At 38.2% G+C, this 13405-nt stretch overlaps 1 protein-coding gene across 13 annotated transcripts in view; it reads right to left on the bottom strand.

Moving 5' to 3' along the window:
- The window catches only part of LOC140502759 (phospholipid-transporting ATPase FetA-like), a 161278-nt gene that overhangs the window by 122473 nt on the left and 25400 nt on the right, over nucleotides 1-13405 (bottom strand). For 12 of the 13 annotated variants that reach the window (XM_072606788.1, XM_072606812.1, XM_072606822.1 and 9 more), the window contains one exon: nucleotides 3581-3657. In XM_072606788.1, coding sequence (XP_072462889.1) covers nucleotides 3581-3623 — 43 coding nt within the window. In that variant the 5' untranslated portion in view covers nucleotides 3624-3657. Of the gene's footprint in view, nucleotides 1-3580; nucleotides 3658-5583; nucleotides 5667-13405 lie in introns of all 13 variants that reach the window. The other variant, XM_072606760.1, reaches the window with a different exon arrangement.

The raw sequence follows: 13405 nt of genomic DNA, 5'->3' as shown, positions 1-13405 counted from the left end.
CCAAGCAAAACAAATTCCTACATTGCTCATGTCTAGAAATATATGTACTATTCTGCACATCACCTACTGTCCCTCCAATAACCATCTTTTCCCTCTTTTGTATTCTTTACAAATCTGATGAGTATAAGCTAGAACCTCATAGTTGCTTTAATTTACATTCCTCTCATTATCAGTGATTTGGGGCATTTTTCATATTGCTGATAGCTTCGATTTCTTTGAAAAAAAAATGCCCTGAAAGTCACTAAATTGTGACTTTTGATCTGGCAATAATACTACTAGACCTGTATCACAAAAAAAAAAAAAAGATCAAAAAAAGAGGAAAAGGACTCATATGTACAGAAATTACTTACATCAGCTCTTTTTGGAGTAGCATGAATATGCAAACCAATAAAAACCAAATCCTAAAAGAGTGCTCACCCATAGGGAAACAGATAAAAAATTCTAGTACATAAATGTGTAGTAGAATATTTTTACACCAGTAAGGTACAACAATAATAATAAAATGGTCAACTTCAGAGGAAAATGGGAAGATCTATATGAACTGGTACAGAATAAAATGAGTAGAACCAGGAGAAGAATTTATGCAATAACAATATTTTAAAGAAAAACAAATCTGAAAACACTTTAGAATTCTTATCAATTTTCATTAATAAGACACGATTCCAGAAGCCCAAGATGAAATATATTATCCTAAACATGCCGGAGAGGTGATGACCCAAAAATGCATAAATATTGAGATATATGTTCTAGACATGTCCAAAAAGAGGTTTTTGCTAGCTGGGTAACTCAGCTCATCTGCTCCCTTCTGTTCCTCCCCCTTCCTTCTCTCCAAAGGAAGGTAAATTTGAATGTCCAGAGGACGCCAAGTTAACGTGGGGTTTACAGGCCAGAATTCCATCCTTCCTTCCTTCCTTCCCTTTCCCAAAACCTTAAACCCAGTGTACTCTGAAGCCCATACATTGCACTAAATAAGAGGTCCCTGCCCAAATTTCACTTAATGGCTCTTTTTGGGACCCTCCTAGCTCCACAGTGATTATGAATAGTACTTGTTGTTCTTTCCCTCCCAGTTTGATTTACTTTTTTTTTTCTTTTGCTCATTAAAGGGGCCATTTTCTGATTACTTCTTAAAAAGGCCTATTCACTGAATGGGCGCTACCTCACTCTAAGTGAGTACCTGAATAGGCCAAGTTCTCCCATTGCATCCTGGGCCATCTCTAGTCCACCTGACAAATATCTCATCACTGGATCCAGATGGCTCAGGAGGGGAAAGTGAGATTGGTGACCTTGCACAGCCCTCCCTCCCTCAAAACAAAGTCAAGTGCAAGTCATGTCATCATTTCTCTGATGTCATGGTCTTCTTTGAAAATGAAGGATGAACACAGACAACTTTCCCCCTATTAATCATCTTCAATTTATCCTATATGTATTTTATTTGTATGCAGTTATTTGTACGTTGTCTCTCCCAATGGACTGTAAACTCCTTGAGAGCAGCAACTGTCTTTCCCCCTTTTTTGTATTTCCAGCACTTAAAACAGTGCCTGGCATTTAGTAGGCACTAAACAAATGCTTATTGACGAACTGACCCTCCATGTCTCTACCTATTTTCCTGTTGAGTTCAATGTATTTCTAATGTATTTTCTTTATGAATGTGTGTAAGGATGTTTTACTTTCCTTTGTCCACTTCAGGGGAAAGCAATGTTCATGGGATGCTCATCCTCCCTAATCCCTTCTTCCCTGTTTGCATGATCTTCATCCTAAACATCCTTATTATTTGAGATACTGTGTTCCCTCCCTTTCCTTTTCTTTTCTTCCTAAATCCCATATTCCTCATATTTTCTCCTTCAGGAGAAGAAAGCCATCCAAATAAAAGACAACCACCCCCAGACCCTCTGTTTATCTTGCTTACCTTTCTCTATGATCCCTGCATGAAAATAATTTATTGTTAACAGTGTGCCTTCAAGTTGATCAAAAGTCTGTACCTTTCTAGACTTTTCTTATCTCTTTCTTTTCCATTTCAAAGCATCTACTCAGTTATGGCCTTTTCATCAGGAAAGTTGGAATTTCTCTAATATTATTAAAGATTCATTTCCTCCCCCCACACCACTTGTTGGATTATACTCAGTTTTGACACATAGGATTACTCTTGGTTGTACACTTTTCTCTGTTTTCTTTTGGAATATCACACTGCAAATTCTCTTCTTCGTCAAACCAGTTGACAAGTCTTGTGTGATCTTGATTGTGGCTCCCTAGTACTTAACTCTTTCTTTGTGGCTACTTGCCTGGAAACTCTGGATTTTGACTATAACATTCCTAAGAGTTTTCATTTTGGGGTTTCTGTACAGATATAACTGGTGGATTTTCTCTATTTCACTTTACCTTCTTGTTGTAAGAGACCTAGGCAATTTTTATTTATAATTTCTTGAAATATGGTATCCAAGATTTTTTTGTTAATGATTTCCAAGTAATCCTATGATTTGTTTTTCTCTCTCCTAGTTCTGTTTTCCAGGTCAATTGTTTACATTTTCTTCTGTTTTTTTCTTTCAATTAAAAAAATTTGATTTAATATTTCTTGATGTCTCATAGAGTCACTATTTTCTGTTCGTTCTATTCTAATTTTATAGATTTTCAATTCATCTACTTTCGTCCTTAGTCGTAAATTTTGTAGCTCTCATTTAATCTCTTCCAGGTATTCTTGTTGTCCTTGTGGTAAGGGTATTCCTTTTTCTAAGGCTCTACTTGGATTTATTTTGTTCTTTTGAGTTTTCCACTTGAGCTTCTTTTAAAGTAATTCTTCACTGTATTCTGTATTTTCTTCTATTTACTCTCAAATCTTCAGACTTAGTTTCTGTATTGAGGGCTTATACTTTGGTTAAACTCCATTCTCATTCTCGTAGTTGGTGTGAGTGGTCCCCATCTGATTCTGCATTTTTCATATACATATATACATACATACATACACACATATATACACACACACATACATACACATATATGTATATTCCATGTTATGGAAGTTATGTGATCACAACTTACTAAATGTCTGAATCCGTGGGTGTTGAAGGAAGAAACCTGACAAAGTGAAATACCCCTAATACTTGGTGAAAGTGAGCCAAAAATGTAAACGGTGAATTTCATACTTTGATATCTGATTATTATGTCTTCTCTTAAGACTAGACTGGAACATAGTGAAATACCATGTTGAGTACAGGAAAAACTGCCTAGGCTTGTCATATTATCCCTCTGCTAGAAGGTATTTAGCTAGTGAGTAGTAGGGGCAGTCCTAGAAGAAATCAAGTAGATCAGGTAGGTTGGATCATGCATTCAGATAATTAAAGTGTTTAGGATGGATTTTACCTATGACACTGCACATACAAGCCAATACTTCAAATGAATACCATGCCATAAATTTTACTTACTGTCCTTGTGTGTGTGTGTGCGTGTGTGTATTTACAAGGTATACAATCAAAAAATGTAAAGTATTTGTTGATACAAACAAAATTTTCCTTTTTGAGTGACATACTTCAAAAAGGGCCAAGAAGACAGTATACTTTGTCACTTTGTACTTTTCAAAAATACTTACCAATTTCATTCTGTTTTCTAAATGGTACTTTTAATAGTGGCATCCCAGACACTTGCAGTTATACTTCCATGAGATTTCTGAATTAAGAATAGAAAAAAATAGAATTCTTAATGCAGACACTGTCCAAATCATACCTGCGCTTAAGAAGCTTAATAGCAGACCCTTAAAATAGAATGTAGCATATTTTTAAGTAGCACATACTAACATTTAAAAATTATATGCCTTTAGTTATTATTCTCTTTAAATACAATAATAGATATGTTAATGTTTAGAAGTACATACTTAGAAAAATGTCTTCCAGGAAAACTTAAGGATCTCCTCCACATTAACAAAAGGTTAACTTCTTTGATTTAAACCATGATACACTAAGAGATAGTTCCTTTAGTTAACAAAAGGGTATTTCCTCTTTAATCACTCTCAATCTGGTTAAATAGGAGCCAAGAAATGAAGCTATTTTCATTACTAGTTGAGTCACCCCAAACAAAGCATTTGCCAACTAAACTTTTTATCCTTGCTTTAGCTTTTTGTAGAATTTTGTCTTTGTTTCCTGATCAATATAAAATAACACAGTTGTTGTGGCAGAGAAAGCCCCAGCAATAAAAGAGGAAACTCCACCTTTTTGGCATTCTCTCTTTCCTAGCAATGATGCTTAGGTAAACTAATAAATTGTCTTAGACAGGTCTGTAATAATAGTGTTGAGCAATGAGATTTTCTTCCAAATGGAACTGTGAATCATATTCCAATGTCTAACAGAAGCCAGCATGGCTCAGGATCCCTTCTCTTAAAAACAAACAAAACCATAGTATCTTCAGACATCTATATGGAGCTTTTTCAGAGTAGAGCTGCCCAAAATTGTTAACTCCTGATTTAGGTTTATGGAATCTGTCTTTAAAAGAAAGGCCAACTCTATTAGATACAATAAGAAGTATTTGTATATGTTCCTATTCATGTTCATGTCTGTAGCTACCTTATATGCTTTACGTTATAAAGCCAAATGCATACCACTCTAAGTCTTTCCAATAATGTCATGTAACCTACCCAGTCTAAACCAATATTATATCATCTATGCAAATTAAACCAATTTCAGCTGCATCTGATTGTTAGCAATTCTATTACAGAAAGAATCAAATGTTTTCTAAAAGGAAGGGAGGAAGAGAACTCAACATGGTGAAGTGACAGGAGAAACAATTTTGTCTAGTTCATTCAGCATACTATGCCAGACCAAATTCTGATTAGAAAAACTAATAAAAACTCAATGAGTAATTTTTCCAGTCCAGGGCAGTTAAGACATATGGGTTTTCTGACACAAGGGTGGGATACTGGCCAGGAGTATAGCACCCTGACAGTAGCAACAGTAAGAGAAACCTGGAGCATTCCAGGGCCTGGGGATAGAAAGAAGCCAAGACAGAACACCAGGGCAGGAAGCACTGGGAAAGAAAAAGATCCTGAGGTATGCTGACCTATCTGTGAGGGCAATACCTGGTGTCATCTAGCGGTTCAGTCACCAATTACCTACTTCTGGGTCTATATTTCAGATGCCCTTTACTGAACATAAATTTTCTTGCATTATAGCTGGGAAAAGATGTATTTAATATTGATGCATTTTTGCACTGTTTATGAGGTTTTCTGCTATAACGCACAGCAGATACAGTTTCTGTGGAGTTGTCATGCATAAGTCCTTTCTATTTTCACTCAATTTCTATTTCTATTCAGTATTCTCCAGAAATCTATCATATATAGCTTTTTAAAATGGTGTTCATATCATTAACTTTTTAAAATACATTTTAAGGTTAGATTTATCTATGTCAGAAAGGAGTAAATTCTAGTGTTGTTTTTCCACAGCACTACCACCATAACTGCCTCCCATTATAGTATCACCGTCTATTTCTTCTTGTAATTCATTTAAATTTTCCTTTAAGAATTTATATGCTATGGGCTGAGCCAAGATGGTGGAGTAGAAAGACACACATAAGCAGGGTCTCCCCACACAGCCCATAAAATACCTGTAGAGAGGGACTCTCAACAAATTCTGGAGCAGCAGAAGTGGAGAACAACAGAGTGGAGGAGATTTCCAGCCCAGGGTGACCTGAAAGACCCACAGGAAACATCAGTTGCACCAGACGTGGAGCAGAGCCCAGCCCAGCCTTGGCCACAGTGTGGCTCTCGAACAGCCCTTGGGGGCAGAATCTCCAGTCACGGAATCCCCAGTCCCAGCAGCAGCAGTTTCCAGACCCCTCAACCCACAGGCGCCAAAGGTCAGTGACGGAATATTTTCAGCTGGCCAGGAAGGGAGAAGGGCCTTCCCATAGCTCCGGCAGCAGGCAGCGGCCACAGAGGCTGCACAGCAGCCCGTACAGAACACTTCATTGTTGGAGTGTAAAAACCTCTGGGGTCACTGAAGAGCTGAGTCTTACCTCAGCCCTGTGTGGAGACCCTGGCCAAGCTGGTCTTTGTCTCACACTGAATGGCGGCCCTGCCCATGCAGCTTATCTGAAAATCAGTCGCCAGTGCTGACTTGGCGGAACTGGAGGCCAGGTGACTGTGGAGAGATAACTGCTAAGATTCTGGGCACAAATATCTCTTTCTGCGTCCAGACCAGTACACGCTTGATTGTGCCACCTTGGAGGAACTGAGATTGCCAGAGTATATCCTATTCTTGACAAAGGACCCAAAAGTCAAGTAACTGGTTGGGGAAAATGCCCAAACAAGGGAAAAAAAATAAGAATAAGAGAAGGTTACTTTCTTGGTGAACAGGTATCTTCTCCCATCTTTTCAGATGTTACCATCAGCGAAAGACATAAAAGTCACGGCTTCTATATTCCAAACATCCAAAATAAATATTCAATGGGCTCAGGCCATGGAAGACCTCAAAAAGGATTTTGAAAATCAAGTAAGAGAGGTGGAGGAAAAACTGGGAAGAGAAATGAGAGAGATGCAAGAAAAGCATAAAAAGTGGGTCAACACCTTGCTAAAGGAGACCCAAAAAAATGCTGAAGAAAGTAACACCTTTAAAAATAGGCTAACTCAATTGGCAAAAGGGGTTCAAAAAGCCAGTGAGGAGAAAGCAGAATTAGCCAAATGGAAAAGGAGGTTCAAAAGCTCATTGAAGAAAACAGTTCTTTAAAAATTAGAATGGAACAGATGGAGGCTAATGACTTTATAAGAAATCAAGAAATCATAAAACAAAACCAAAAGAATGAAAAAATGGAAGATAATGTGAAATATCTCATTGGAAAAACAACTGACTTGGAAAACAGATCCAGGAGAGACAATTTAAAAATTATGGGACTACCTGAAAGCCTTGATCAATAAAAGAGTCTAGGCATCATCTTTCATGAAATTATCAAGGAAAACTGCCCTGAGATTCTAGAACCAGAGGGCAAAATAAGTATTCAAGGAATCCACCAATCACCGCCTGAAAGAGATCCAAAAAGAGAAACTCCTAGGAACATTGTGGCCAAATTCCAGAGTTCCCTAGTCAAGGAGAAAATACTGCAAGCAGCTAGAAAGAAACAATTCAAGCATTGTGGAAATACAATCAGGATAACACAAGATCTAGCAGCTTCTACATTAAGGGATCGAAGGGCGTGGAATATCATATTCCAGAAGTCAAAGGAACTAGGACTAAAACCAAGAATCACCTACCCAGCAAAACTGAGTATAATACTTCAGGGGAAAAAATGGTCTTTCAGTGAAATAGAGGACTTTCAAGCATTCTTGATGAAAAGACCAGAGCTGAAAAGAAAATTTGACTTTCAAACACAAGAATGAAGAGAAGCATGAAAAGGTAAACAGCAAAGAGAAATCATAAGGGACTTACTAAAGTTGAACTATTTACATTCCTACATGGAAAGACAATATTTGTAACTCTTGAAACTTTTCAGTGTCTGGGTAGTTGGTGGGATTACATTTACACACACACACACACACACACACACACACACACACCACAGACAGAGAGCACAAGGTGAATTGAATAGGATGGGATCATATCTTAAAATAATGAAATTAAGCAGTGAGAGAGAAATATATTGGGAGGAGAAAGGGAGAAATGGAATGGGGCAAATTATCTCTCATAAAAGAGACAAGTAAAAGACTTTTCAGTGGAGGGAAAAAGGGGAAAGGTGAGAGAAAAAACATGAAGCTTACTCTCATCACATTTAACTAAAGGAAGGAATAAAATGCACACTCATTTTGGTATGAAAACCTATCTTACAATACAGGATAGTGGGGGAGAAGGGGATAATCAGGGTGGGGGGGATAATGGAGGGAGGGCAGTGGGAGGAGGGAGCAATTTTGGGGAGGGATAGGATCAAAAGAGAGAATAGAAGCAATGGGGGGCAGGATAGGATGGAAGGAAATATAGTTAGTCTTACACAACATGACTATTACGTAAGTCATTTGCAAAACTACACAGATATGGCGTATATTGAATTGCTTGCCTTCCCAAAGGGAATGGGTGGGGAGGGAGGGACGAAGAGAAGCTAGAACTCAAAGTTTTAGGAACAACTGTTGAGTATTGTTCTTGCAACTAGGAAATAAGAAATACAGGTAATGGGGTACAGAAATTTATCTTGCCCTTCAGGACAAAAGAGAAGATGGAGATAAGGGAAGGAAGGGATGTTAGAAGGGAGGTCAGATTGGTGATAGGGGTAATTAGAATGCTTGGCATTTTGGGGTGGGGGGAGGGGAGAAACGGAGAGAAAATTTGGAACCCAAAATTTTGTGGAGATGAATGTTGAAAGCTTAAATAAATTTAAATAAAAAAATAATTTATATGCTATGCCTTTTGGTGTGTATATGTTTAGAATTACTATTAGTTGTGGTACCTTTCAGCAAATGTAGTTTCCCTGTTTATCTCTTTTCATTAAGTCTATTTTTGCTCTTCCTTTGTCAGATCATCATTACTGCCCCTACCATTTTTACCTAAATGGAACCATAATGGATTCTGCTCCAGCCTTTTTTTTTTTAGCTCTCTGGGTATCTTTATTTTTAAAGTGCTTCTCTGAAAAACAATATATTCTTGAAGTCTTATTTCTGATTCATTCTATTCTATTTTATGGGAGAGTTCAATTCATTTACAGTCACAGTTATGATTGCTATTTATTTCCTTCCATCCTATTCTCTTATGATTTTCCTTCTTTTTTTCCTTTCACCTTTCAGAGTCTATTTTGCTTCTGACTCCTGTCTCCCCTAATCTCCTCTCCCTCTTATTCTACCTCCACTTGCTTATAGCATTTCCTTTCTACTTCTCTGCTGAGTAAGAAGAATCTCTGTACCCAAATGTGTGTATGTTTATTCTTCCCTCCTTGAAGTAGTTCTATTGAAAGTGGGGTCAAGTGTTACCTGCTGTCCCACACTCACTTCTTCCTCCATCACATAGACTTGTCTTTGCACACTCTATTTATGTGAGATTGCCCTCAGTCTTCCTCTCCCATCTCCCTTCTCTCAGTCTATCCTCCTCCATTCTTTCATTTTTCTTTGGAGATCATCTAAATATAACTGAATCATACTCAGGTCTACTGTCTACTCCCTCTAAGACCACTGGTGATGATAAAGTTCTGAGGGATTACACGTATGATATCCTTATATAAGAATGTAGACAGTTTAACCTTGTTTAGCCCTTTATAATTTCTTATTCATGTTTGGGAATGGTAGCTTATGTGTGGTAGAGTTCAGTAGGTTCAGCTGCTGGACCCTGTCATTGTTAGCCTGCTGGAAGGTTCTGCAGGTTCAGAGTGACTGAACCATTGAGTCTCCTTTGTTCTAAGATTCCTACCCTGGACCTCTTTATCTGAATCCCTAAGCCGGATTGGACTAGAAAAATGACTTGCTATGATTTTTTCTTGGCTTTTTCAATCATAATTCAATCTAGTGGATTTTCCAGGTTCTTTTTGAAGAGATGTTCTGGGCAAGCCAGGCAGAAAAATGTTTCCTTTCACTCCACAATCTTGACTCTGCTTAATGTTTTTTGGTCAGTCATGTCTAAATTTTTTTGGCAAAGATGCTAGATTGTTTTGCCATTTCCTTCTTCAATGCATTAAGACAAACAGAAGGTAAGTGACTTGCCCAGGGTCACTTAGGTATTAAGTGTCTAAGGCTGGATCTGAAGTCAAGTCTTCCTGACTCCACACGTAGTACTCTGTCCACTGAACCATCTAGCTGCCTCTAGTAGTCTCCAAATAATTTCGATTCTTTCTTCAGAGTTTTCATTGGGCTGTGGTAGGTAAAGGATGTATTTACTATTTCTGGCTTCATATGTGTGTATGTATGTATTGTCTATTCTAGTTTAGTAATTGTATTTGACAGTCAGATTTTCTATTCAGTTCTGGTCTTCTCATCAAGTATGCTTGAAAGTCCTCTATTTCATTGAATGTCCATTTTTCCCCCCTGAAGGATCATACTCAGTTTTGCTAGGTAGGTGATTATTAGTTTTAATCCTAGCTCCTCTGACCTCTGGAATATCGTATTCCAAGCCCTTCAATCCCTTAATGAAGAAGCTACTAGATCTTGTATTATCCTGACGGTATTTCCACGATACTTGAATTGTTTCTTTCTGGCTGCTTGAAATTATTTTCTCCTTGATCTTAGAAATCTGGAATTTAGTTACAACATTCCTAGGAGTTTTCCTTTTAGGATCTCTTTCCAGAGGTGATCAGAAGATTCTTTCCATTTCTATTTTACCCTCTGATTCTAGAATATCAGGGCAGTTTTCCTTGATAATTTCTTGAAAGATGACATCTAGGCTCTTCTTTTGATCATGGCTTTCAGGCAGTCCAATAATTTTAAAATTCTCTCTCCTGGATTTATTTTCCAGGTCAGTGATTTTTTCCAATGAGATACTTCACATTGTCTTCTATTTCTTCATTCTTTTGGGGTTTTTTAAAAAAACAATTTCTTGATTTCTCATGAAGTCATTAGCTTCCATTTGCTTCATTTTAATTTTGAAGGAATTATTTTCTTCAGTAAGCTTTTAGACTTCCTTTTCCATTTGGCCAATTCTACTTTTTAAAGCATTCTTCTCCTCATTGGCTTTTTTGGACCTCTTCTGCCATCTGGGTTACTTTAAAATAGTTTTTAAGGTATTATTTTCTTCAGTATTTTTGGGGGGTCTCCTTTAGCAAGCTGTTGACTAGATTTTCATGATTTTCTTTTATCACTCTCATTTCTCTTCCCAATTTTCCCTCTAATTCTCTTACATGATTTTCAAAATCCTTTTTGAGCTCCTCCATGTCCCATGACCAATTCATATTCCTCTCGGAGGCTTCTGATGTAACAGCTTTGACTCTGTTGTTCTCCTCTGGTTGCATGCCCTGATCTTCCTTGTCACCAAAAGTAAGATTATATAGTCTGAGTTCTTTTATGATATTTACTGATCTTCCCAGCCAAACACTTAACTTTATAACTCTTTTTCAAGGTAGGACTCTGCTTCCAATTGGGGTGGGGATGGGTGTACTGTCCCGGCTTCAGGGATTTTGTATCAACTGCTTGATCCCTCACTGTCTGTGGGCCTAGAGCTCTGGAAGCAGTTCCTGCCACTGCTTCTGTTGGCAGCTGCCACCGCCACAAACACACACACACACTCCTCCCCACCCCCCACCACCTGGGGCTGGGGCTGAACTCAGCCAGACAAGAGGTTCCTCTTTCACCCAGTTCTCACAAGGTTTTCTCACTGACCTTTTTGGTGTTTGTGGATTGAGAAGTCTAGAAACTACTATAGTTGCCAATGCTTCAATTGCCTGAGGCCTGCTCCAGTCCATCTGTGCTGGTGTGGCCCATACAAGACTGCACTCTGCTCCCTGCCTGGTGCAAAAGACCCTTCCTGTCGACTTTCCAGGTTATCTTGGCCTGGGAATTTGTTTCACTGTGTCATTTTGTGGGTCCTAAAGCTCTAGAATTTGTTTAGTCATTTTTACAGGTATTTGGAGGGCTTTGGGGGAAAAAAAAGTAAGGGAAAGTCCCTGCTTTTACTCCACCCTCTTGGCTCCATCTTCCCCCCTTTTTTTACTTCCTTTAAAAAATTTTTTCAATTAATGAAAATCCATAGTCAACCTCAACTTTTGCAGGGGGCAATATTCTTAGAAAATTGCCAGGAATTTAAAAACATGAATATTAATACAATGAACCTATGGAAGTAAGGGAGTAGGTTCCTATGACCACCAAAAACTGTAATCTTTAGCTAGAGATTGCTAAAAATACACTTTTCGGTATGCAATTCTTTTTAACAAAACACTACTTTAATAATATGTACTTTTCCTAACACAGTAACCATGAAATAACCCATAAAATGCAGGCAAGAATAGAGGAAATGCATGACAGGGAAGCGCAGGGGCTGTGATGTCAGAAGAACCCGTGAAGTAAAAAAGGGAAAAAGACAATCAGCCATCTTTAATCTCTCTTCCCACTTGGTGACTGAACTATTCCTCAGGGGCCTGCTACTCTGGGAGCCCAGTGAGGCAGGGAGGAAGACTGGATGCTTGCTAAGCCTCATGAGGGCAGTGAGAAGACAGGGGTAACCACCTTTAATCTCATTTACCCACTTAGCTGCTTTTCCATTTTTTCAACTCCCTCATCTGTGAGTTAAGAGGCTATTTTAGCATTTTCTGGAGTGGATTTACGTTTATGAATACTTTCCTCCTTTTTGAAGATATAATGAATCATTGATTAGTTATTGTAAGATATAAAAATTATGTTTCCACACAGATGAAAGAAAGGATTTTTTTTTCTTTTATGTTTCTCTGCAAAAACAATTTTCAGAATAAGGGGAAAAACAGGAAACCAATCACCAGAAACCAGTCTTAACTGGGTTTGAGGTTAGGACAGGACAAGTAGGTCAGCTAGGCTTCAAGCACGCATGCTTAACTGTTTCATGAATATTAACTTCTCCCTGGGAGGAGCTAAAGCTCATTTGAATGTACATGCAATGAATGAGGTTAAGGGGCTACATATCAAGGGAGTAGTGGAATAGGCATACCAGGAAGTTGTATACCTCAAAGTACTCAGCAAAGAAGGAAATGAGGGAGGGACTTGGCATTTCAGGACAGGATAAATTAGCTTGCTCTCACTTGTGTAGATATATGTGTGCCTTGGCTGCAACACACTCACAAGGATGTAAAATAAATGAGCCTGCCTCATCTACCTCGGCAGTCTTTGTCTTTCCTCTAGAAATTTTATTCTCAACAATTAACACCAAACTTTTTGCAAACAGCAGCTACAGACATTCTGCCTCAAAGTTTACGTAACACCTTTATTTTCTTACTAAGCTGCATCACTGACTTTGCAGCTTGGGCTTAGAGCCCAAAGGATTCATACTACACTTTGAGAGCATAACTGCAACACAAAACTTGAGTTTTAAAGTCAAATAATGAAAATATGAAACAAATGCACGGCAGCTCTTTATAAAGGAAAGGTGAACAAGATCAGTGGAGCTCCTAGTAGGATATCAGCCACTCCACAAACTTGAGCATATCAGCTTCTCATTTTTTCTCTACTATGTATAGCTATGAATACACAAATCAGTCAGCAAAAGAAAGTGAAAATGAGGTTACTAGTAAAATCACTGACTACACTTTCTTTCCCTCTCACCTCACTCCCCCCACCCAAAAACAAAAGAAAAATAGAATTCTTGTAACAAATATGCATGGTCAAGAAAAAAAATTCCTGCACTGGCCCTATCCCCAAAAAGCATGTCTATCTGCTACCTAAGTTTATTACCTCTCTGTCGGGAGATGGATGGCAGGTTTCATCATGAGTCCTCTGAAATTGAGGTTGGTCACTACACTGATTAGAGTTTTTAAGTCTCTTTTTTTCGAACCTAAAAGCATT

This window comes from Notamacropus eugenii, chromosome 1, assembly GCF_028372415.1.
Source record: "Notamacropus eugenii isolate mMacEug1 chromosome 1, mMacEug1.pri_v2, whole genome shotgun sequence".
In the NCBI taxonomy this organism is placed as follows: domain Eukaryota; kingdom Metazoa; phylum Chordata; class Mammalia; order Diprotodontia; family Macropodidae; genus Notamacropus; species Notamacropus eugenii.
Note: the sequence above shows the minus strand (reverse complement) of the source record. Positions and strands in the feature narration are given on the sequence as shown.